The 26,825-nt window shown below is 41.2% G+C and overlaps 1 protein-coding gene across 1 annotated transcript in view; it reads left to right on the plus strand.

Moving 5' to 3' along the window:
* The window catches only part of sycp2 (synaptonemal complex protein 2), a 132,031-nt gene extending 107,496 nt beyond the window's left edge, over window positions 1-24,535 (plus strand). The window contains exons 7-9 of the mRNA XM_059652661.1: window positions 1,461-1,539; window positions 21,264-21,320; window positions 23,983-24,535. Of these exons, the coding sequence (XP_059508644.1) occupies window positions 1,461-1,539; window positions 21,264-21,320; window positions 23,983-24,054 (208 nt within the window). The 3' untranslated portion in view covers window positions 24,055-24,535. The remainder of the gene's footprint in view (window positions 1-1,460; window positions 1,540-21,263; window positions 21,321-23,982) is intronic.
* Window positions 24,536-26,825: the final 2,290 nt, after the last annotated feature.

Raw genomic sequence — 26,825 nt, forward strand, 5'->3', positions numbered from 1 at the left:
TGTTTATAATAATCGCATATATCAAGGTCATTGTGTTCTTCTTCCTTATTGCGTACGCTCAATTCTGTGAAACACCTAATCAATGATGGGCATTCCAAGGACAACCCCAGGTTCCCATGATCTCATGATTTTTAACAGACATTGTAATTTCCAGGCCTTAGGATCTCTCTATACATCCTAATAATTTGCATTCCAAAGTTACTGGTTATACTCCTTTGGGTCTGTTCCAGACTTCTTATCTCTAAGGACTGCTTGCATTCTATTATTCATTGTATTCTATGTGCTATCTCTATCAAATTGTATAATTCTTCTTATAGTTTCTACTGTCACAAATGTATATAAAATTCTAAAAAGTTGCTTTAACTGACTGCTACAAGATTCCTAGTATTAATTTCCCATTATAAAGTTTGTTATACTTTTTAACTAGTAAGTTTGAATAGTCTATTTTGATCAGGATATGCCAGGCATCTTGAGATTAGGAAAGCGTTTCCCGAGATTAATTAATTTTTACGTCTAAGTTTAAATGTTTTCCCCTAATGCTTCTATTATACTTTGGTTATATGTGTATCTATAATTATGTTGAAATCTATTTCTATGATTATCTGAAGAATCTTCAACTAGAACCTATTTCTTAATATTGTGAATAACGTTGAGGAAACAATTGATAACTACAAAGTAACTTTAGCTCTTGTTTTCATTGCTGCTCAATGAGTTGGGCTGACTGGTTCATGGACTGAGACTTACACCCCTTGTTCGAACTGACCCTTTTCATCTAATGGGACAACACCTTCCATTAATGAGGCAGAAATCAATCTCTTGTCATATTGCAATGAACTTATGTTTATCCTTTGATATTGTCTTATCAAACGGTCTCAGATGGTTGCTTGTAGGGCAGTTCTGATGGTATCAGAAATGTGTGAGTTTACCTACCAGGAAATAATTCACACCCTGAATTGACTGACCTTTTGAAAACAGAAAGCTGAGGGGTATTTTAGTAGTAATCTTGAGAATTATGAAAGGCTTTGCTTGAGTGGATATAGTGAGAATGTTCCTTTTGTGGAAAAGAGCATAACTTAAAGGAACAGTTTAAGGTGAACACTAAAATAACCAATTGGAAATTTAGAAGAAACTTCTTTCAAATGACTTGGTAAGAAGTGGTTGAATAACATAGATGCACTTAAGAGGAAACCAGCCCAACATAATGGGGAAAATGGATGGTTGTGATAGTAAAATTAGATGAGAAAAATTGGGAAGAGGCTCAAGTGAAGCACTGGCCCATGGACAGTTGGTGTTGAAAGGACTGTTCCTGTGCTTTATACCCTGTATAGGCCCTGCTAATCCGTCTGTTTGTGACAGCATTAAATGTGAAATGGGTCTGGAAACACAAGGGAAGTTAATTTAAAATAGAAATTGATCACTTTTGCAACTAACAGTTGAGTAACAATTTACCATCTTTTTAGAATTCAACATTTGAAATCATCCTTTGAAAATAACTTGTGTCACAGTGTGGATTTTGAAGAACAGATATTCAGTAATGAGGTTGGTACATGTTCAGTATGTTCAGTTTATCTGACAGGGATTAATTCAAAAGGGATTTGTTTAATATTTCAGTTCTATTCAAATGTTTCTGTCTTTGTTTTCCTCTAACTAGAATCGCATATCTTTTTCAATAATGAAGAAGTGGCTCATTCATATGGATTGATTTATTACACTAATCATCAAATCTATTTGTTCTATTTTATATTTTCTCCAATCCTCTGTCTGCAGCTTTTAGAAATAGTTTGGACAGATACTCTGAGCAGCATTTTTAAGATGCAAGGCAGGAAGTTTAGGGGGATTTGAGGAAAACCATTTTCACCCATAGAATGGTGAGAATCTGGAATGTGCTGCCTGGGAGAGTAGTTGCAGCAGGTAATTTCACAACTTTAAAGTACTTGGACGAACATTTGAAATGTTCAAGACTATGAGCCTTGTGCTGCAAGATTGGATTGATATAGATTTAGGGAAATCTTTGGTGGTACAAAATTGATAGGCCAAAGGCCTATGTATGATTCTATGCATATGAGTGTAATCTATCTTAGGACTTTGTCAACATAGAGAAATTTTAAAAATAAATACAGTACTTCAATGCTATGAGGGTTTCTGCCGCTACCACCCTTACAGGCAATGAGCTCCAGACTTCCAACACCCTTTGTGTGAATATAATTTTTTTCTCGTAATCCTCTAAACCTCCCACCTCCTACCTTAAATTAATGCCGTGCTGGTCATTGATTTGTCTACCCAAGGGGAAATGTTTGTTCCCATCCACCCTGTCTATGCATTTCAATGTTTATGCATCTCAGTCACACTCCCCACTCAGTCTCCTCTGGCCTGAGAAAAACAACTCCAGTCTATCCAATTTGTGTTCATAACTGAAACTGTCTGACCCAGGGCCTTGGTAAATCTGTTCTTCAGCACAAACACGTCACTGTTATAATGTAGATTCAAGGACCACAGCCAATATTTTATGCAGTTCCCAGTAAAACATCTCAGCTCTTGAAGTCTAGGCCTCAACTAACAAAGCCAAATATTTCATATGCCTTCTGAACCACTTTATCAATCGATCTTAAAGGGGTTAGTGGACATGCAGACCAAAGTCCCCCTCATCCTTGATATAACAAGGTGTAGAGCTGGATGAACACAGCGGGCCCAGCAGCATTAGAGGAGGAGGAAGGCTGACGTTTCGGGCCTAGACGTTTCTTCAGAAATGCCTGAAATGTCAGCCTTCTTGCTCCTCCGATGCTGCTGGGCCTGCTGTGTTCATCCAGTTCGACACCTTGTTATCTCAGATTCTCCAGCATCTGCAGTTTCTACCATCTCCCTCTGATCCTTGATGTTTCCCAAGGTCCTCCTGTTCATTTATTGTCCCTTGCCTTGTTTGTCCTGCCCAAGTGCACCTCCTCATAACTATCCATTTGAATTCCATTTGCCACTGATCAGCTCAACTATATCCTCCTGTAATGTAAGACACACTTCGTCCGCACTTCTTCCCACTGCACCAATTTCCTATCATCCACAAATGCCCCCTGCCTTCAAGTCTTAATCATTTATATGTTCCACAAACAGCAAGGCTCCAACACTGATCCCAACAATGATCCCCACTGGACACAGGCTTCTAATCACAGAAGGATCCCTCAACAGCATGGATCTTGCAGCTGCAGCCAGGACTGCAGTCTTACAGAAAGATTTATTATAGTTTTATTACAGTTATTATATTTTGCTAATGTAAGATTTTTATTGTTTTGTTTCTCTAACATTCAAACTAAATAGAAATAATCACAATTTTTGTTTCAAACAGAATTTTGACAAGCTTTTCAGGCCTACATGAACAGCTGAAGTTTAACTCTACATGTTTTAAAACAAGTCTTTTTTTTTACATTTCAAGAGGTTTTTTTTGAAAAGCCAGTGTTCTTTTAAATAAGAAGTTATATTTTAGTTATTGGGTGTTCTACATGTGGTCAGCTCTGGAAAAGGGTTTTTAATGAGGTATTTATTGAAGGGGAGTCGCTTTAATTTAGTTCATCATTTCAGTGCTTGACTTTAATTCAGATTAAATGTATGATGTCTTTTTTAATTTTTCGCATTGTAACATTACTTATTGTAAGTGATGAAAGGTAGTTTATTTGATATATAAGGAGTTATTGAAAGTTACTTTTTTAGATTTAATGTTATTAGGGGAATATGTGAGAAACAGTCCCTGCTCACAAATTCAGCCTGAGACAAAGCCTTGGAAACAAGACAATTTTATTCTGTACGATCTTGCAAGAAAGGATGTCTGCTAGATAGGCACACACACACAAAGAATGCCAAACATTCTTATACAATTTACAAGTTGCAGAATCACGCCTCCCTGCTCCCATTGGTCTTATCCTGTCATTCCCCGTCCTGTCGGACCGCCCTTGTCTATTGTTCCCGTTGCTGCCGGCCGAAGGCCCATTCCCTTTTTTTTTACTGCAATCCTTATTTGGCTATCCTAAAGAGCGCTAGACATGCTGTACGTGCGAATTGTCAGGTTTGCAGAACTAAGCCTCTGCTACAACACCCTTATCTCTACCTTGTCCTTGTCTGCAGAAAGAATGCTTCTGGTCATGCTAACTGCCATCTTTGCAGAACCTAGTCTCTGATTAATGATAAACTTCTGCTATAAAATCTTGTGACTTTCTGCTGTAAAATCTTGTGACTATTATGTTCTTCTTTTGCAAGACCCCACCATTCATCCTTATCTGCAGAAACAACATTTCTAATCTCTCACAATTCCCCCTTTTTCTTTTTCTCAAACTGTTGTTTCTGCACTAATTAAGCCCCTTTTCTAATTCATTTTCCCATTTTCTGCCCTCTTACGCTTGCTGGCGTTGAGGTTCACAATCTTGTACATGGATAACCCTTAAATCACTTTGTGATGTTCGTTTTTCGAACTCTAGAAGCATTCTTTGACTTTCTCTTTGTTGCATACCATCTGCTGATTGTAAAAGCATCTGGTGATGTACTACGGTTCATTCCCCTAGAGATGTCATTAATCAGTTCAGTATCCATTTGAGGACATTAAACCCCACCACCAGAGCCACTAATATCAATAATCCATAGATGGCTAAATTAACCAACCACTTTCCCCAACCAGGTAATCCCCAACTCCCCCATTCCCAGAATGTTATGGGAAACGTCAGGTATGTATGTACAACACTCTTCCCCAATTAGTGCACAGGTATCACCTTTCTCTGCCAGAATACAATCTAGAGCCATCCTATTCTGAAGAGTCTTTAGCCTGGTGGCAATCATTTCGGTCGTTATGGCCGCCACTTGGGCTTAGGTCTCGGCCAACGCATCAGCAGTATTGTTGACCAACTCCTCCAGGCAAGGCGCCAACTTTTGTATTTCTCTCCCTGCCCGGGCAGTCTCATACATAGGTATCAAAGTCCAGAGGAAGCGATCCCCTTCGGTTACTTCTCGGGATGTCCGCTTCCCTCCCTGCCCATTCTGAGTTATTTCTGGGGTTTTATCTAACACCCTCAGATGGGGAATTAGGTAGGCGAGATAGCAGCAGCCACTCCAGCCTTTCTGACTTTGAGGCAGTGTTAGATCAAAATCATCATTTCTACGCTTCCTGTGCATTCGGTCACCCAAATGTATCTTTCCCCGGGGATAAAGGGATAGGCCTCTAGGCCACATATCCAATACGTCCCGTTCAATATGTGGGGTACATTTGTGCCAGTAGCTTGGCTGGTGACGACACAAGATGAGTTTCCTAACTGGAAGGGTGCGCTGTTATTCTGATTGCAGAAACAAGTAGTATTGACTACTCTTTTCGGTGGGGAAACCCTAAGGCCGTCGATAGCACCTGGGGTTTTCAGAGCTGGTCGTGGGAACCATCCTGCGACTTTATAATCACCCCTTTCAGATCTCCATTTTGTATCATTTGAGCCCAAGTCAAATTGTTGTACCTCATACACCTCTCTATTGGTAAATGGTACTACCGTGAGAGGGATTCCAGATTCTCCATGGTGTGGGATCGCAGCACATACCCAACAGTCGGTACGCCCCGTTACTCTAGCATAATTGTGACATAATGCGGTAAAATGATTTTTCCCAAACCCCTTGGCAACTAGCGCCAATATTATCGTGACAATATAAAGCTGACTGCTCATTTCAGCTTCCCAACCCCTATCTGTCTATTCTCTAACCCTTTAAATACCCGGGAGGCGTGAGTTCGTGCAACGTCTACAATACAAAATTTCTAACCAATACTTGATAGTCTTTCATTTCAGTTCAGTTCATTCTTTTTTTTTGCTCAGTTTGACTTTCAGAGGGTTGTCTGTAGGATGAACTTGCCACTCTGCCGGAAGGGAAGGAGCGTCCACCGGACCCTTAACACAAGTGTGATGACTCCACCCTTTTTCAGCAGTTTGGACGGCTGTTTCAGTAGTCAGGAGGGTGAGGAACGGTCCTTCCCAGCTTGGGTGCAGTTTGGTATCTTTCCAGGTTTTGATCAGGATCCAATCACCCGGTCGTTTCCGATGTACTGCGAACTCAAGTGGAGGTGTCTAGGTCAACAGACCCTTCTTCCTAAGGACAGACAAAGAAGAACCGAGCACCACAATATAGTTCTTTAAAAACTTATCATTGAACTCTACAGTTGGTAATTCCCCTTTTCCACCCAAGAAAGGTAATCCAAACATCATTTCATAAAGAGAGAGGATATAGGGTATTGTCTAACCCGAACCATCTCATCTTTTCGAGTCAGTATGATTAGCAACAGGGTAATAGTTAGGTGCCCTGCGTTATCAGCTCTCACCCAACATCAGGACTGATTTGTTGTTCTTACCTCGGCATTAACATAGCCATTGTTACAGCTACTGCACTATTCTCTACCCCAATTTTTTAAGCCCAGCAATATAATCAAATCCCTACCTAATAAATTATTCCCAATGTCGGGAATGTATAGTAATTGTCCTGTCACTTCCTTATCATCGTTTCTAATTAGGGTTGGCTCAAAAATAGGCACTGGGAATCCTTCGCCTTTTACTCCGGAAACCCTGAGATACTCGTTAGTCAATTTAACACTATTAGGTATAAAACTTAGGGATGACCATGCCGCACCGGTGTCCACCAAGAATACTGCCTCCTCCCCTTCAGGTCCCACCTTTAAGTTTATCAAGGGTTCCCGGTGGGCCTTAGGAGGAAGGAACCCCTGACTCCCCTAATCCTCATTGAGGGCCATTAGGGAGACTGTTTCCCTTTCCCGTGATAGCTCTGGGCATTCCTGCTTAAAATGTCCCACTCTTCCACAATGGTAACATTCTGCCTGTCGTCTCCTGCGTCTAGTATCTGCCTCTTCTCTTTGTCTCTCTCTCTTTCTTTGTTACTTCCTTAATGGCGGCGACCATCATTTTTGCTTTTTGTTTCTGCTTCTCGTCCTCACTTTTTACATATACCTTCTGCGCCTCTCGTAGTAATTCCTCCATCTGTCTCTCACTCCATCCATCTATTTTCTGTAATTTCTTTTGTATGTCCGGCCACGATTTAGTTACAAACTGGACCTTTAAGAGTCTGAGCTACCGGATCATCGGGATCCATCCCCGAATACTTCCTTGTGGCTTCCTTGAGCCTTTGAAGAAATGTAGAAGGAGTTTCATCCTTCTCCTGTCGTACTTCGAAGGCTTTAGCAAAGTTTTGCGATCTGGGTGCTGCCTCTTTAATTCTCAATATTACCATTTTCCTCAGATCCCACATTGATTCTCTATCGTTTGTTCTATTATTAGCCCAGTGAGGATCGGCATTCGGGAATTTCTGATCTGCCGGGACTACGTTTAGTCCCGCTGGGTGCCTTTTTTTTCCACTCCTGTAAGGCCGCCCTCCTAATCATACCTCGCTCTTCCCCCGAAAATAGAGTTCCTAGAATTGCCATCAGTTCTCCCCAGCTTTATAAATTGGGTCCTAGGAATTGATCTAACTGTTCGGCCAGTCCGACCGGATCCTCTATTATTATCCTCATTTCTTTCTTAAAGATCCTAACTTCACTACTGGTTAAGGGAGCGTTCACATACCCAATTTCACCATCTCCAATTGGGACCTCCCTTAAAGGTTATAATTTTTCCTTTTCCTTTTCCTTTGTTTCTGCCCCTCCTTTACGTGTGGTAGATCACGTAATTCTGGGCCCTCAAGGTTCCGCGTCTTTTACCTCAGAGTTCGTCTCTTTTTCAGGTGTTTGGGGTTAGTTCTGGGGCCGTGGGCTGGTTGTAGAGGCTACTCACGGCCCTCAGTGGGGAGGAGGGGGGATATGGAGGCAGCAAACATGTTAGGGGATCCCATTGTGGTTTTTCTTGTTCGTCCTTTCCCTGTCCTCCCCCGATCCTTCTGCACTCATAGGATATAGTCCTACCTTCGCACCTCCTATCCAACAAGCCGCATAATCTGACTCTTTCTGACTGAATGGTTCTTTCCGATTGATGTATATATATAGGTATTGGCCCAGCCAATCTTCGTCGGATCCATATTTGGGCCAAAAAAAAAAATCAGGTACCTTAATGCTTTCTCTAGACCAAACAAAATAACAATAATTTATCATTGTAGTCTTGTCTTTCTCCCGCGTCCGGGAGCCGTATTCTCAACTGCCCAACATTCTCCCCAAAGGGCTGTCGGGCAGAATATATTCCACTTTGACGTTATTTGCAGATCGATCACTACTCAGGCAACTCCCTTTGCCTTCCATTGTTGCTAATTTAATTAATCTTGTCGAGATCCGGTGGCGCCTTCTTCCCCACCCGCTTCAGGGTCCTAACCCTCGCGTGGGGGATTTCCCCTAACAAGCGGTCTAAGGCTGGGTGCTCGAATCAGACAGACACCTTACTCGTCCGATTAATCAGGCCAATTATATACATTTTATATTTCGCCAATTCCCCGTACTGTCCATACGTCCCGACCACCAAAGCAATACTTAAAGGTCAGTTTTCTTACCTTGGTCCGTGCACGGAGTTACCTGGTCATTACAACTCTTTCCCGTACGTTCCCGCGGCAATACCTGCAGTAAATACCGCTGCTCCCCCGGTCGCCTGGACAGATCTTTAAGACCTTTCCTGACCCGGGTCTTGTGCACAAGAGTTACCCGACCGGACCCGCCGCGTCTACCCGTCTTGTTTCAAGGGTCTCCCAGTCCGGACCGCACTCGCCCAAACTGCAAACGACAAACAAAAGAGTTGGAGATCGCTGAAATCGGCGAGGTGCGCCTTCCCCGTCGTCCCACGAGTGTCGAATGGTCGGAGTGTTGGATCCCGGACGAGCCCCCAATTGTGAGAAACAGTCTCTGCTCACAAATTCAGCCTGAGACAAAGCCTTGGAAACAAGACAATTTTATTCTGTACGATCTTGCAAGAAAGGGTGTCTGCTAGACAGGCACACACACACAAAGAATGCCAAACATTCTTATACAAATTACAAGTTGCAGAATCACGCCTCCCTGCTCCCATTGGTCTTATCCTATCATTCCCCGTCCTGTCGGACCGCCCTTGTCTATTGTTCCCGTTTCTGCCGGCCGAAGGCCCCATTCCCTTTTTTTTACTGCAATCCTTATTTGGCTATCCTAAAGAGCGCTAGACATGTGCGAATCGTCAGGTTTGCAGAAATAAGCCTCTGCTACAACACCCTTAACTCTACCATGTCCTTGTCTGCAGAAAGAATGCTTCTGGTCTGCTAACTGCCATCTTTGCAGAACCTAGTCTCTGATTAGTGATAAACTAATGCTATAAAATCTTGTGACTATATTGTTCTTCTTTTGCAAGACCCCACCATTCATCCTTATCTGCAGAAACAACATTTCTAATCTCTCTCAAATATGCAAAGAATAGAATAAGATAGCTCTTTGATTTAAAAAAGCAATTATACAACAGTGTTACAAAGTGGAGATTCACCCTCTCTCAGAACTAAAACCGAAGTACCTAAAGAGGAGCACCTCGCCCTATAGTCTGTAAAAGGAGCGTGAAACGTGGTGTAACCTGCCTTTTGACAACTTATGGTGTTTAAACAAAATAATCCCTGCCACTCACTTTTTCCATTCAACAAGTAACAATTTATTTGTCAACTCTAACAGTGAATAAATTAGCTAAACAATTAACAAAGCCAATAAACCCCTTCTAATTACTTACTGTTCCCAAATAAAACAAAATTCTAATGGTATTCTGTTGCAATAAATACAAATTCCACCTATATAAATTAAGAAAGTAGAATTTAGCCTCTCGAAATTGCGACCAGTTTACATGACTTCCAGAATGCCCTGTGCCTTCTCCAACAACTCCTCTGTCAGGAATATTCACTAGTTGTGCCTTTGTTTGTACCTTTGTGAGTACCTTTGTTCGTTAGATGGTGCTTTCTCGAAGACATAGAGGAGTCTGTGAGAGACAGCAATGCTGTCTTGAGAGCTGATGGCCGTTAACTGTGATGGAAGGCAGTTAGCTCTTTTGTCTTTGCCCAACTCTCTCTTCTTTTATACTCTTGATGAAATTTCAGTTCCTTACAATAGGATTGTCCCTATGTTGTCAAAATTTAATTCGTGTTTGGTATCTTCGTGCCTGGTTCATATTTGATTGGCTAAATTCAAAACTTATTGTCTTGGTAAAATGTGCTGCCTGGCCTGCTAACTGTGTTCTCTTTTGATACCAATGTTTCAATTCGGATACTCTCCATGTACTTGCAAACTTCAAAGCTGCTGTGCACGCATTTTTTTTTAAATCTGTAAGCATAGAAAAAGCACATCATCTTTTAACAGGACCACTTAATGCTTCCCAACCACCCCAGCATTTTACAAACAATAAATTCTAACTCCCTGCCTCCCAAACAACAAGTATTCTACCCAACTTCGCCACACCTTACCCAATAGGAAAAAATATAAACCACCATTATCTAAAGATAGCTTCATTTTTTTTCTCTTTTAAAACCTTAAGTCCTTCATATTACTCGATATACAGCCCATTAATCAAGAGTTACACATTTCATACTTTTATATATATATGTAAATGAAACATTGAACACTATCATTTCTACCTTATGTAAACATTTTTTTTAAAATCGTGGTAAAGCATCCGCAGTGATATTTTCACGACTCATAATATGTACAATCTGAAAATTAAATGCTTGTAACATGAGGCTGCAATGAAATAATCTGAGTGTTCTTGTCCTTAAATCTTTCCACAAACATTTGGTACAAATTTCCTGTAGAATCTGCTCGAGCTTAAAAACTGTAGCACTTCCTTCTTTGAGGCTCACCTAAGAAATTTCTTGATTGCCTTAATCTTCACATTCCTCGTGTCCGATGATGAGCTCCAAGAATGTCACTTCTGCCTGTGCAACTTCTGTTTCTGCCAAGGTGATAGAACATAGAACATAGAAAAGTACAGCACGGTACAGGCCCTTCGGCCCACGATGTTATGCCGTGGAATAATCCTAATCCAAAAATAAAATAACCTAAACTAAATTCCCCTCAATTCACTGCTGTCCATGTGCATGTCGAGCAGTCACTTAAATGTCACTAATGACTCCGCTTCCACGACTACCACTGGTAAACTATTCCATGTGCTCACAACTCTCTGGGTGAAGAACCTCCCTCTGACATCTCCTCTATACCTTCCTCCTAACAACTTAAAACTATGACCCCTCATGGCAGTCAATCCTGCCTTGGGGAAAAGTCTCTGGCTATCGACTCTATCCATGCCTCATTACCTTGTACACCTCGATCAGGTCACCTCTCTTCCTCCTTCTCTCCAGAGAGAAAAGTCTGAGCTCAGTCAACCTCTCTTCGTAAGACAAGCCCTCCAGTCCAGGCAGCATCCTGGTAAACCTCCTTTGCACCCTCTCCAAAGCCTCCACATCTTTCCTATCATAGGGTGACCAGAACTGGACACAATATTCCAAGTGTGGTCTCACCAGGGTTTTGTAGAGCTGCAGCATAACCTCGCGGCTCTTAAACTCGATCCCCTGTTAATGAAGGCCAAAACACCATATGCTTTCTTCACAACCTTATCCACCTGGCAACTTTGAGGGTGCTATGCACTTGAACACCAAGATCCCGCTGTTCGTCCACACTGCCGAGAATCCTGCCTTTAATCCGATATTCAGCATTTAAGTTCGACCTTCCAAAATGCATTACTTTGCATTTGTCTAGGTTGAACTCCATCTGCCATTTCTCAGCCCAGCTCTGCATTCTGTCAATGTCTCGCTGAAGCCTGCAATAGCCCTTGATACTATCAACGGCACCTCCAACTTGTCTGTCATCAGCAAACATACTAACCCACCCCTCAACCTCCTCATCCAAGTCATTTATAAAAACTACAAAGAGCAGAGGCCCAAGAACAGAGCCCTGCGGGACACTACTCAGCATTGATCTCCAGGCAGAATACTTACCATCTACAACCACTCTCTGCCTCCTGTCAGCCAACCAATTTTGAATCCAGATAGCCAAATCATCCTGTATCCCATACCTCCTGACTTTATGAATGAGCCTGCCGTGGGGAACCTTATCAAGTGCCTTGCTGAAGTCCATGTACACCACATCCACTGCTTGACCCTCGTCAACCTGTCTCGTGACTTCCTCAAAGAACTCAATAAGATTTGTAAGGCATGACCTGCCCCTCACAAAGCCATGCTGACTCTCTTTAATCACGCTATGCTTTTCCAAATAGTCATAAATCCTATCCCTCAGAATTCTTTACAAAACCTTGCTGACCACAGACTTAAGACTGACTGGTCTGTAATTTCCAGGGATTTCCCTATTCCCTTTCTCGAAAAGAGGAACAACATTTGCCTCCCTCCAATCTTCCGGTACGACACCCGTGGAGAGTGATGAAGCAAAGTTCTTTTCCGACTTTGCCTTCTGCAGTCCCTTAAAGAGCCCTGTCAGATACTCCGCCCAATCTTTCCACAATTGGCTAGGGATCACTAAGTCATTTATGTAGGTGGCACAATTAGTCAATTCTTCAACAACTCTGTTCATTAGCCTTTGAAAAATGGCTGGTACGTTTTTCATTCCAAAGGGCATTAGTTTAAATCGATCTGGCCAATTTTGGGTTATAAAAACAGAAACTTCTTTTGCTCTCTCCGACAAAGGTACTTGCCAGTAACCGCGAAGTAAAACAACTTTTTAAACACACTCCTCCAGCCTTGGAATTGGGTATGAATCAGTTTTGGTCATGGTGTTGACCTTCCAATAATCTACGCATAACCATTGAGTACCATGAGGTATGGGAACCAGCACAATTGGCGAACTCCACTCACTTTGACTTGGCTCTATGATGTCTTCTTGCAGCATCACTTCCACTTCCTTCTGAACCTGTGCTGCTTTGAGCAGATTAAGCCTGTAGGTGTGTTGTTTTATTGGAACAGCATTCCTTACATCATCCTCATATACTATGGTGTTAGTCCTCCCCATTCTATTTCTACATATGTCCTCATTGCACTGTAACTAGTCTTTCATTTTGGTTCTCTGTTCATGGGATAGAAAGCTCACTGCCCTATTCAACTCCTCGAGGACATCCTCATGATTCAATTTTTTCTGAGGCACATCAAAATCCAAATCAGAATAAATTGAATCACTCTGAATAGCAGTAACTAACACCTGTTTTCTTCCGTTCCCTTTCCCTGTCATTAGTAATGTTTCAGCATGTTCACATGACATACCTGATCATTTTTCTTCCTGTCTGGCATAATACAGCTGACTTAACTTCTCAATCTGATTGGGACCACTAAACGTTGATTTGACGGGATCTCCTGCCACTGGTAATAGCACCAATACTTTATCCCCGCAGGCAAATGTATGAATTTTAATTTCTTATCTGCTTCTTACTTCATTAGATGTTGAGCCACCTTCAAATGTTGTCTAGCTAATTCACCTACTCTGTTTAATCATTCTCTCACTTCAGATACATGGTCTGAGTGTGAGATTTCCTACTTCTGACCAATCAACTTTTCCTTAATTCATTTCAAAGGCCGTCTTTGTGTCTGGATATTAATTCATATGGAGTAAACTGAGTTGATTCATTTGGAGAGAGAGAGAGATAATAGGAACTACAGATGCTGGAGAATCTGAAATAGCAAGGTGTAGAGCTGGATGAACACAGCAGGCCAAGCAGCATTTAAGAGCAGGAAAACTGACATTTCGGGCCTAGTCCCTTCATCAGAAATGTGGTGGGGGGAAGGTAGTTCTGAAAAAAATAGAGAGAGAGGGGGAGGCGGATCGAAGATGGATAGAGGAGAAGATAGGTGGAAAAGTGCAGTGGGAGTCCCCTGAGGTTTGTCCGGAGGGAGGAGAGTAACTTCTTCAGGGTAGGCATCCTTAGAAGAGGCTTCGGAGTGGGGTTAAAATTGTATCAGAGATAATAGGAACTGCAGATGCTGGAGAATCCGATTTGGAGCAACTGTAATCGCAAATAATATATATAGGATACCTCAATCTCAAACATTTGGTTAATCCTGGCAATGAGCCCTTAGCATTGTCTTTCGGGTCTGATGCTTTTCACTGCTCCCTGGGATTCACGATGATGCACACTTGGTTTAAAGTGTTGGATGCCTAAACTATCCATGACCTCCATAAATAACGTGGCTGTAAAAATGGACTCTTGGTCTGACTGAATCTCCCTGGGTAGTCCATAACAAGTGAAGAAAGCAAGTAACTCCTCTGCAACCTTTTTTGCCTTGACAATCCATAATGCAATTGCCTCTGGAAACCTGGTAGACACATCCAATATGTTTAGCAAATACTGGTTCCCGTTTTTGGTTTTAGGGAGGAGACATAAGCAATTAATCATAATACACATGAAAGATTCTTCAAATACAGGAATTGGCATCAGAGACACTGGTTTTATTACTGCCTGTGGCTTTCCTACCGTCTGACACATATGATAGATATGGGGAATTCAACAATATCTTTATGTAATCTTCCCCACCCCTAGATGTCCTCCTACAGGTACAATATTTCCAGTCTGTATTCTACCAACAACACAATCTACTGAACTTGCACGTATTTCTCATCTGCAGTAACCAGCCAAGGTCTCTATTTCTGCCTTAAGATTTTATCCTTAAGGTAATAGTACTGTGGAATACATTTTGATTCCTTTTCCTCATTGGTTTTATAATATAAATCATTTAATTCTCGTCATCTTGTTTTAACTCCATTAATCTTTCAGAATTAAACACCTCTGCCTAATTCTCCACCTGCTTAGGCTTTTCCTTTACTGTCTCATCAAACAGGGTGTGAGCTAACTGGACCTCAACTCCTTCATCTTTCTCTTTTGTTTTCCCTTCTTACTTCTGGCTGTAGAATCTTGTCACCACACATCCGGACAAATTTCAAGGTATTTTTCTTTTAACTCCTCAGTTCTTTGGTTTTCTTTTGGCATCTCCACTCCCACCTGTGATCTATCTATATCATTTCCAAAAACAAGCTGTATTCCTGGAATAATTCCATCACTCCCACTATGACTTCCCCAATCTCGATTGGACTTTCTAGCCCTGTCTTACACAGGGGAACACTAATCCTCTCTCCATTTATTCCACAGATTATGACTCTCTCGAGTAACATTTCAGAAGGAATACAAATATTTTCATCCCTTTCTATTGGAGATTGACCAGCTCCCGTGACTGTCAATACTTAACCTCTTTACCTACTCCCCCTGTTCTTCCTGGATAAACCTTATCCAAACAGGTAAAGTATTTGAAAAGATCATGCTTACTATCCACTCCATGACTCAGCTGTGCACTCCCCTACTTCTCTTGGGATTTCCTTCACTACCTCAACTAATCCCACTGGTTCAGCCTCTTTTACCACATCCTTGATCCCAGTGCCTTTCTTAAACTACCAGCACTGTGACTTTGTGTGTCCCACCTTATTTCAGTGAGGTCTTTCACCACTTCTCAACTTTATTGGATTTCTTTTTTCACATACAGTAAACTGTTCCCAGAGATAATGGGAACTGCAGATGCTGGAGAATCCGAGATAACAAAGTGTGGAGCTGGATGAACACAGCATGCCAAGCAGGTTCTACTTGTTGTTTTTCATTGAAAGATCTCCCTCTTTTCCAGTTTCTATCCCTCACGGACTGAAATTGCTGCCAGAAGCTGGATTTCAAATGATACACTGGTATTCATCTGCCATCTCTGCAGCGCTTGTCACTGTTTTAACTTTTTGTTCCTCAACATGAGTTCTTATCACTTCTGGAAGTAAGTTTTTAAACTCGACCAGCAAAGCTTTCTAAGATCTTTATATTGTCTTTTCTATCTTTAATGCTCTTATCCATCGATCCATGTTGTTCTGTTTAATTCTTTCAAATTTGATAAAAGCCTAACGTAGTACCTTTCTTACATTTTTGAACCGTTGTCCATATGCTTCTGATACGAATTCACAGGCATACAAAACTGCCTGTTTTACTTCTTCATATTCTCCTGACACCTCCTCTGTCAGCACTGCAAAGACCTCACTAGTTATGAGTAGTTTACATGTTTTCCGGAATGCTCTGTGTCTTCTCCGTCAGTTCCTCTCTCAGAAATATTCTCAGGTAGCAATTCCCTCTTAAGAGCTGATGACTGTTAACGCTGGCAGAAGGCAGTTAGCTGTCTTATCTTTGCCCAACTGTCCCTTCGTTTATACCCTTGATGACACATTAATTTCTTACAATAGGATTGGTCCTATGTTGCCAAACCATTAGATTTAAATTTAATTGGTTTTTGGTTTCTCAGTGCCTGATTCAAATTGATTGGCTAAATTTAAAACTTATCGTCCTGGTAAAAACATGCTGCTTGGCCTGCTAATTGTACGGCCTTTTGATACAAAAGTTCAGTTCAGGTGCTGTCCGTGTACTTGCAAACTTTCAAGTTGCTGTTCACAGACATATTTTTTGTTACTCTGAACACAGAAAAAGCACATTATCTTTTAAAGGGACCACTCAGTGCTTCCCCCCGCCTAGCATTTTACAAACACCAAATTCTAACTTCCCATCTTCCAAACCACAAGTACTGTACCCAACTTTGCAACAGAAGGATCAGTCAGATGGACGGGTGAATGTCAGGAAAGGTAAGAAGTTAGTTCAGAATTCTATTGTGGCTATTACTCTATCCAATAGGTATTACAATTTTTGGTACTGCTGAATGATATAGTCTGTCAAAGGATAATAGAAGGGACATCAGTTATTGGACACTAGGAACGATTCTTATGTTAGGCAGCTTTTGACAAAATTTAATAGATTAATTGTTAAAGGGGACTTCCCTGTCAGGGGCACAGACAGCAGATTCAATAGCAATGAATGTACATTTAAGATGGTATATTGCTTTCCTGGTGCTAGAATCATCTCTAAATGATTCAGGCATATTGTTAAAGGTGAAATTGAGAAGTTGGAAATTATTATACACATTGGTAAAATGGTTCAAGCTTTATAGAGCGAAGTTAAAAGGTTAGGTAGAAGATTAAAAAATGGAACCTTAAAAATAGTAACCTCTGGTTGACTCCCAATGCTAAACTTGAATGAAGGAAGGAACAAAAGAATAAAGGAGATAAATCAATGGCTGAAGAGATGGCACATTGCTCAGAGATTCAGATTTTTGGACAATTGGAATATTATTTGGGACAGAAAAGACCTGGTCAGAAAGGATGGGTTTAACTTAAACTGGAAAGGTACCAAAATTTTAGCAGAGAAATTTCCTAGAGACTTTGTACAGATGGAGACAGGGTGTGGGGGCAGAGGTTGGGGGGATGCAAGAGTGTGGAGGGTGGAAGAATTCTAAAGGGCAGTGTAAGTAGAAGGATTGATGAGAAAGGTTCTGAATGTGGAGAGAGCAAATCAATTAGCGAAGACAAGACAGAGTCCAAAATACGTAGTAACTCTGAAGAACTGAACTCCATTTATTTCAATGTAAGGGGTCTGACAGATAAAGCTGATGAACTCAGGGCATGTTTATGAACATGGAATTGGGACATCATAGCTATTATAGAAATTTGGCTGAGAGATGGACAGGACTGGCAGCTCAATGTTCCGGGTTTTAGATGCTATAGCAAGGATAGGAAAGGAGGCAAGAAAGGAGGGAAATGATGTTTTTGGTTAAAGAATATTTTACTGCTGTAACTAGAGAATCTGTTTCTGAAAAATTGTCCAGTGAAAATATATGGGTAGAAATTAGAAATAAGAAAGGAATGATGTGAGATTGGAAAGGAAAGATAAGAAATGGGATTGTACCATAAGCCCCCCAGTAGTCAGAGGGAAATTGAGAAACAGTATCTAGGGACATCTCAGATATATGTAAGCATGATAAGGATATAATAATGGGAGGAAGCTTTTGTGCTCCTGAGATGCTGCTGGGCCTGCTGTGTTCATCCAGCCTCACATTTTATTATCTTGGATTCTCCAGCATCTGCAGTTCCCATTATCAATAATGGGGGGAAGTTTAGTTTTCCAAACATTGCCTGGGGCTACTATAGTGTTAAAGGTTTGGATGGTGAAAAATTTGTCAGGCATGTTCAAGAAAATTGTCTTGATTAAAATGTGGATGCTCTGACGAGAGGTGGAGTAATTTTTGACTTTGTTTTGGGCAATTAGGCAGGCCTGGTGACTGAAGTAAAAATGGATAACACTTTGGGTCTAGTGATAATAATTCTATCAGTTTCAAAATAGTTATGGAAAAGGATAAGCCGTCTATAGAAGTTAACATTTTTAATTGGAGTCAGTCAAATTTTAATAGCATGAGACAACAACATTCAAAAGTTGATTGGAGTAGACTGTTTGCAGGTAAAAGAATGTCTGACAAGTGGGAGGCTTTCAAGAGTATGATGATGAGAGTTCAGAGGCATTTTGTTTCTGTTAGCTTGAAGGGTAAAGCTGATCAGATTCAGGAACAATGGATGAATAAAGTTATTGAAGTTCTAGTCAAGAGTAAGCGAGAATCTTATTTTCAGTGTAGATAGCTTGGTTCAATTGTATCTCTTAATGAATAAAACGAGTATGGGGCATTCTTAAGAAAAATATCAGTTAGGCAAAGAGGGGATATGAGGTAGCATTGGAAGATAAGATTATGGACAATCCAAAGTCATCCTAAAAGTGCATTATGAGTATAATTAAAGAGAGAGGGTAGGACCCCTTAAAGATCAAGTAGGGCATCTTTGTGTTGAACCCCAGGAGGTGGGAGAGATACTGAATGAATATTTTACGTCAGTTTTTACTGTGGAGAAAAAAATGGAGACTAGAGAACATAGACAAATAAAATTTTATATTTTTAAAACAATTCATGTTATAAAAAAAGTAAGTTCTGGAGATCTTAGAGAATATAAAAGTATAAATCTCTGGGAACTGATCTAATGGATCCCAGAGTGTTGTGGAAAGTAAGGGAGAAAATATATTTTTTAGATTAGGTTCCCTACAGTGCGGAAACAGGCCCTTCGGCTCAACAAGTCCACACTGCCCCATGAAGCATCCCACCCAGACCCATTCTCCCATAACCCACACACCCCTGAACACTATGGGCAATTTAGCATGGCCGATCCACCTAGCCTGCACATCTTTGGACTGTGGGAGGAGACTGGAGCACACCCACACAGACACGGGGAGAATGTGCAAACTCCACACAGACAGTTGGCCAAGGCTGGAATCAAACCTGGGTCCCTGGCGCTGTGAGGCTGCAGTGCTAAACACTGAGCCACATGCCGCCCAATGCATCATCTATAACTATGGGTGAGATGTTTGATGTCTGGAAGATGGCTAATGTACATTTGTTTAAGGTGGGTTGTGAGGAGAAACCAGGGAATTACAGACCTGTGAGTCTGACTTCAGTCTGGGTAAATTGTTGGAGGTGATTAAAACAGATAGGATTTATGGACATTTAGAGAGGTAAAAACTGATTAGGGATTGTCAGCTTTGTTTTGTGTGAAGAAAATCGTGTTTCACAAACATGATTTAGTTTTTTGAGTAAGTTATCAAAAAATTGATGATGGCAGAATAGTAGACATTGTTTATTTGGACTTTAATAAAGCCTTCGACAAGGTCTGTATAGTAGACTAATTATTGAAGTCAGGCCACATGGGATTCAGGGCGGGCTTGTAAATTGTATATGTAATTCACTTAATGGCAGGAGACAGAGTGGTGCTGGAGGGTTGTTTATTGGACTGGAGGCCTGTCACCAGCGGCGTTCCACAAGGTTCTGAGTGCCCTTTTGTTTGTCATTTAGATAAATGACTTGGATGAGATTATAAAAGGTAATGATTTGTAAGTTTATGGACGACACCAAAATTGAAAGCATAGTAGACAGTGAAGAAGGTTATCTAAGATTACAAAGCGATCTTGATCAAATGGGTCAATGGGCTGAAAAATAGCAGATGGAGTTCAATCTGGATAAATGTAGGGTATTGCATTATGGTACAACAAAAAGGGGTAGGGCTTATAACAATTCACGGGAGAGCCATGGCTAGTGTTATGGAGCAGAGGAACCTCAGGGTTCAGGTATATAATGCTTTGAAGCTTGCATCACATATAGACAGGGTGGTTAAAAAGGCGTTTAGCACTCTTGACTTCGTTGTTCAGTAATTTGAGTATAAGAGTGGGGATGTCATGCTGAGATTATACAGGACATCGGTGAGGCCTCTTCTGGAGTAATGTGTCCAGTTCTGGTCACCCAATTACAGGAAGGATATTTTCAAGTTGGAGAGGGTTCAGAAGAGATTTACCAGATGTTTCCCAGTGTGGAAGGAGGACTTTCTTCACTGGAGCATAGGAGGTTGAGAGGTAATCTTGTAGAAGTTTATAAAATCATGAGGTGTATGGATAGGATTAATGGTTAGGTGTCTTTTCTCTAGGAAGGGGGATTTCAAGACTAAGAGACACATTTTTACGGTGAGAAGAGAGAGATTTTAAAAAGACTTGAGGAGCCAGTTGTTTTTAAGAGCGTGTTCATGTGTGGAATGAACTTTCTGAGGAAGTGGTGGATATGGGTACTATTACAATGTTTAAAAGACATTTGGACAAGTACATGAAAGGAAGGGTTTGGAGGGATATGAGCTAGGCGCAGGCAGGTGGGACTGGTTTTAGGTTGGAATTAGTCTTGTCTGCTGTATCCATTGCTCCAGATATGGCCTCCTGTACATCGGTGAGACCAAGCACAGACTTGGTGACCAATTTGCGGAACACCTACACTCTGTATGCTATAATCAATTGCACCTTCCAGTTGCTAACCATTTTAACTCCCCCTCATACTCCCTTGGTGATATGTCCGTCCTGGGCCACCTCCTCACGGTGCCACAATGAAGTCACAAACAAGCTGGAGGAACAAAACTTTATATTCCGCCTTGGGAGCCTACAGTCCAATGGCCTGAACATAGAATTCACCAATTTCAAAATCTCCCCACCACCAGCCTCATCTCATGTCCCACCATCACCCCCCATCCCCATCTCCTTGACCTGACACTACTTTCCTCTTCTACCCCACATATCTGCCTCATCCTGCCCACTGACCAATCGCCAGTACCCCTACCTGCATCCACCTATCACCATCCCATCTACATTTCCCCAGCCCCACCCCTCCTTCTGTTTATTTCCCAACTCCCTTCTCACTCTCCAATGCTGATATTAGGCCCTGACCTGAAATGTCAAATTTCCTGCCCCTCTGATGCTGCCTGACCTGCTGTGTTCCTCCAGCTCCACTCTATATTGACTTTTTCCAAAGTTATGCTTTTATGTACTTGTAAAATAACTTCTGCTCTTGTTGTTGCATAGATGCATTTGATGAGGAAAGACATGAAAACCGTCCAAGACAGACTTCTAAAGGAAATGGTAAGAAGACATAAGTTATACTATATAGTCACAGTAAATCATTGATCCTACTTCAACATTTGCAACCTTATGTTATATTTAATCAGGCTGTCCCATACTGACTAAAATACAATTTGATCCAATCATAAAATCAGTGGCAAAATTCAATGACTGGTAATTATTTATTAATATTATTTATTCATTTATTGATATTAATTATTAATTTATTCTTGTCCAAATCAGCATAATTAACAAAACACTTTTTTTTACTGCAGTACTGCGTTCTGTCTTGATGTGTGTCCAAATTACAAGACCATGGCCCAGATCTTAATGTCCTGATAGTGCTGAACTCTGAGACCTTCAGCACCCTTGAGAATTACAACAGTTTTGCAAGTTCCAGAAAGCTCACTTTCCATGGAGCCCAAACTAATGGTTCTTCAGAAATGGTTCAATGGGAGGCTATGGTGATTCTCCTGACCTCTAAGTGTATAAACATGAGCTGTTTGCCCAATATATGCAGAGTTATTTACACATATTTATTCAGGGCTTTCTAGCAGGTGTAACAACTTTTTCCAGGAATGTAGCCCTTAGGAAGGATAGATTGGCCTCGGAGTGAGTACAATGTACAAGAACATGATTACAAATTAGGCCTGTTTTCCCTAGGATTTACAGGTGATATGATCAAAATCTTCAAGATATTAATAAGAAAAGACAGTGATAAAGACAATCTATTTTTAATGGTTGGAGATTCTAGAACTGAGGCACAGCCTGTGAATTAGGACCAAACTGTTTCAGGAGAGATGTTTGGAAACACTTACACAGAGAAGGTAGAGGTTTGGAAATCTGTTCCACAAATGGGAATGAATGCTAGACCAGTTGTTAATTTTAAGTCCGAGATAGGTTTATGTGAAGCAAAGCTATTAAGGAATGTGGCAGGTATATGGAGTGAGGTCATAGATCAGCCATCTCACTGAATGGCAGAACAGGCTTGAGGGGCTGAAAGGCTTACTCCTAATAACACTAATAGAACATAGAACAGTACAGCACAGAACAGGCCCTTCAGCCCACAATGTTGTGCCGACCATTGATCCTCATGTATGCACCCTCAAATTTCTGTGACCATATGCATGTCCAGCAGTCTCTTAAATGACCCCAATGACCTTGCTTCCACAACTGCTGCTGGCAACGCATTCCATGCTCTCACAACTCTCTGTGTAAAGAACCTGCCTCTGACATCCCCTCTATACTTTCCTCCAACCAGCTTAAAACTATGACCCTCGTGTTAGCCATAATGAATTGCTCCTTCACAGATACAGCACAGAGTTGACAGCTCCTTTCTGTTTTGCGCATATTCTATTCCGTTGGTGCCCCTGCAGGCTAAGTGTTTTTTTTTATCATGGCAACATACTTCTTCGCTTCCTAAGCATCATCCCTGTTTGACAAGGTCAAATGCAGAGTCTGTTCTGTCTGTTCAGCAAATCCATTGGTAACGAATGATGCAGTTGTCAGAGCCAATTCATTATTAACTTCTTGTGTCCTGTTACACAACTATATCACCCAATTAGGAGCAGGAGTAGGCCACTCGGCCTCTCCATCTTTATTCTGTAGTTCAATAAGGAAATGGCTGACCTGACATTCCAACCGACCATGATATTCTTTCGATTACTTCCCAAGGATATCTCACTACCTCTGTTTTATAAATGTTCAAAAACTCTGTAACCTCCAGATTATGAGGAAGAGAGTTCCAAAGACTTTCAACCGTCTAAGAGAAAAAAAAACTTTCTGCCTGTCTTAAATGGGCAACCACTCATTTTTAAACAATGTGGCTGCCCCATATGAGAAAATGCTCTCCCCTGTCAAAGCTTCTCACAGAATCCCTACAGTGTAGAAACAGGCCATTCAACCCAACAAGTCCACACTGACCCTCTAAAGAGCAACCCATCCAGACCCCTCCTCCTACCCTTTCCCTGTAACCCTGCATTTCCATGGCTAACACATCTAACCTACATATCCATGAATACTATGGACAATTTAGCATGGCCAACCTGCACATCTTTGGACTGTGGGTGGAAACCGGAGCAGCATTCTGCATTGCAAACCAGCCATTCGGCCAACTAAGCTAACTGGCAACCAGCACTTGAGCTGTTATCTCACCAGTGATTTGCATAACTGAAGTATTACATTTGGATTCAATTTCCCCTCACAATAAACAATAGCATTTTCTAATTACTTGCAGTGGCTACATGCAATTTGTGCACAAAGGATACCAGATCCCACTGCATCTCAAAGCTCTGCAACATCTTCTATAGATAGTATGGTTTTTTTCTTCTTTGTGCCAAATTGGACAACTTTGCATTTTCCCCCATTATATTCCGTTTGCCAGACCTCTATCCATTCAATCCAAGATTAGTACATCCACTGGTTCCCAATCATCCTTGCCTCATTACTTTTTCAAATAACTTCACTGAGTGAAATCAACCACGATATGTAAAAAAACTTTACCAACATGATCATAATTATCTTTATCTGAAGGAATTTTTGATTTGTTTCTGAAGGTTGTTAATGTTAAAAGTAAACTTCTCATATGACCATCAGGAGTATATTTTCATTTCCAACAGGATATCACATTAGTTTTGTGTGCAAAGCCCTATTGCTAAAATAAAGTAAATGGTTTCTCTTTCAGCAAGAAGAAGAGCTGGTGACAGTCCGAAGAGGGTTGCAGTCCTTCTTTCAGTCTGAAACTATGCGATTTTAAAAAGTGTCAATCTCAGGCAAAATTATCTATGTGCAAGTTTAGAACTGTGTAATGTTACAGTGTTCAGTGTTTCTTTATTCAGTTATGTGCTAATTTGTGAGTAGAAAATATATTAAATTGAATAAAGTATAATTCTGTATGTACAAAATGCCCCATTCAGGGCTAGTAATTCAACAGTTCTGGGTATGCATCATCCTAATGCCTTTATAGTTAAAGAAAATATTGCATGTTTTATTGTCTCATTCATTTCCCCAGGGTCAAAAGTACTGCATGAGATATTATTCAAAACTCTGATTCTATTTCACTTAATACAGGAAAAAGAAACAAATAAAAATATAAGTATAATTAAACAATTGATGCGACCTGACTACAGGTCGACAACATAAACCTGGCAACATTGAAGCTAACATATAAAATTTTTGAATTGCATAGCCAGTACTTAGTTATTTGTTAGCTGGCTTCAATATATTAAGGAACAAGGCTGAAGCATATTATTAAATTATATAAATGCTTATTCAGTCTGGAATAACTTTCCCAAACTGTTCATTTTTGAAAATTAAATTTTTGATGGAGATAGTTGATTGGAAACGCTGTGTTTATTGTACCAATACTCTGTTTAAATGTTTAGATGAGGATGTATTTCTTGCTTATGGTATTGTGTCACTGTTCATACAAGTCTCCATTTTGCAAACCAACTCCATGTTGACTCAACCTATCTGAACCCACAAAGACACCACCTACCAAGTCCTCATGGACATACAACACCAAGTCTATATCTGTGCAAACCATACGAGGTGAGGTTGATGCAACATCAGCTCCCATGACATACAAAGTTTGGGTGGGTGATACAGTCCTGAGCAAACATGTGGATCATCTGAAAGTTGCTACCTCACAAACAGAGCAGCCAGAAGGCCTGTCAGAATCCATGGGTTCCCCCCACTCCACCACTACCATCTTAGCCTTGGAGAAACCTAAGAGTCCGAGATGGATACGGCCTCGATACTGTTACCATTAGAAGAAGAGGAGGAAATGCTCCAGAGGTGCTCTGGATGTAAGAGACAGGCTATGGTCCAGTACATGCTGCCCCTGTCAGTGTCTGAGTCAGAGGAACTGGACCTGGAGTGAAAATGTATTGGAAGAGGCTACAAGAAACGCACCAGGCCTATGTTCCCAGACATAGCAGGGGGAGGAATGTCATGATTGGACCGATGGCAAAGTGAATCTCATTGAGTATGAGATTCTTGACTGGGTTGGGACAAGTAGGGAGTCCTGGCTGACGGACATAAACAGGTGAATATATAAGTACTATTGCTATGCAGTGGTAGTGTATGTGTACATAGATGCTGTTTTTAAGCATGTTCAGTTCAGCTTTGCTGCACTTTGTAATCTCTGTTCCATCAAAAATGTGTATCTTGCTGAGACACTGCTCCTTCTATGACTGCTACTTCACAACTGTAGCCACACAACAGTGTAAAATTGTTTTTTCTTCTCGCTCAATACATATTGAATCTAGTGATAGTTCCCTGCTCGTTTTTAATCATCTCATTTTTTGCTGCATTTTGTATTAAGAAGTTAAAGTCACCATAGTCTGACTTGACTACAGGGCTGCTGTCTCATTAGAAAGAGAGATGCTGTGGATAAATCACCACAATTTATGTTTAATCAGGCTAATTAGGGTGGCACGGTGGCTCAGTGGTTAACACTGCAGCCTCACAGCGCCAGGAACCCGGGTTCAATTCTAGCCTTGGGCGACTGTTTGTGCGGAGTTTGCACATTCTCCCCGTGTCTGCGTGGGTTTCCTCCGGGTGCTCCGGTTTCCTCCCACAGTCCAAAGATGTGCAGGCTAGGTGCATTGGCCATGCTAAATTGATCGTAGTGTTCAGGGCTGTGTGGGTTATAGGGTGATAGGTCTGGGTGGGATGCTGCAAAGGGGCAGTGTTGACTTGTTGGGCCGAAGGGCCTGTTTTCACACTGTAGGGAATCTAATCTACTTGTGAAGAAATCTGAGAGACAATCAACTACAGTCAACTTAGGGCATCACGGTGGTTCAGTGGTTAACATTGCTGCCTCGCAGCGCCAGGGACGTGGGTTCAGTTCCAGCCTCAGGTGACTGTCTGTGTGGAGTTTGCATGTTCTCCCCATGTCTGCATGAATTTCTCCTGGTGCTTTGGTTTCCTCCCGCAGTCCAAAGATGTATAGAACAGGTGGATTGGCCATGCTAAATTGCCCATAGTGCCCAGGGATGTTTAGGTTAGGTTGGTTAGACATGGTAAATGCAGGGCTAGGGGAATGGGTCTGGGGTGGATGCTCTTCAGAGGGGCATTGTGGATTTGTTGGGCTGAATGGCCTGTTTCCAACCTGTAGGGATTCTATGATTACTGGAAATAAGAAGCCAAACATTATCGCAAATAGTGAACAAATATAAGCCTGCAACCCAACATAGCTATTACCAAATTAATGGTGAAATCTGGCCATGACTTCAACCAGTGGTGGTCTGTCTCATGGAGGCGTCCCAGGGTTCAATCCCTCTACAGTGTTATTCTTTGAAGTTCTGCTGTTGACTTGTTCTGGTCTTGAATTCTTACATAATGTTCTTTCTTTTAGATATGTAGTTTGACATTATTGATATCCTTTAGATTCTTTCATCCTCAATATTGATCACTTTTTTTTTCAGAGACTTCAAGCCTTTAGCTTGCCCTGTTATTAAAAATAGTTCCTTTGTTCCCATGTTACATTTGGGATTAACAGTGTTTAAAACACAGCTTTTTCCT

Source organism: Stegostoma tigrinum, chromosome 19, assembly GCF_030684315.1.
Source record: "Stegostoma tigrinum isolate sSteTig4 chromosome 19, sSteTig4.hap1, whole genome shotgun sequence".
In the NCBI taxonomy this organism is placed as follows: domain Eukaryota; kingdom Metazoa; phylum Chordata; class Chondrichthyes; order Orectolobiformes; family Stegostomatidae; genus Stegostoma; species Stegostoma tigrinum.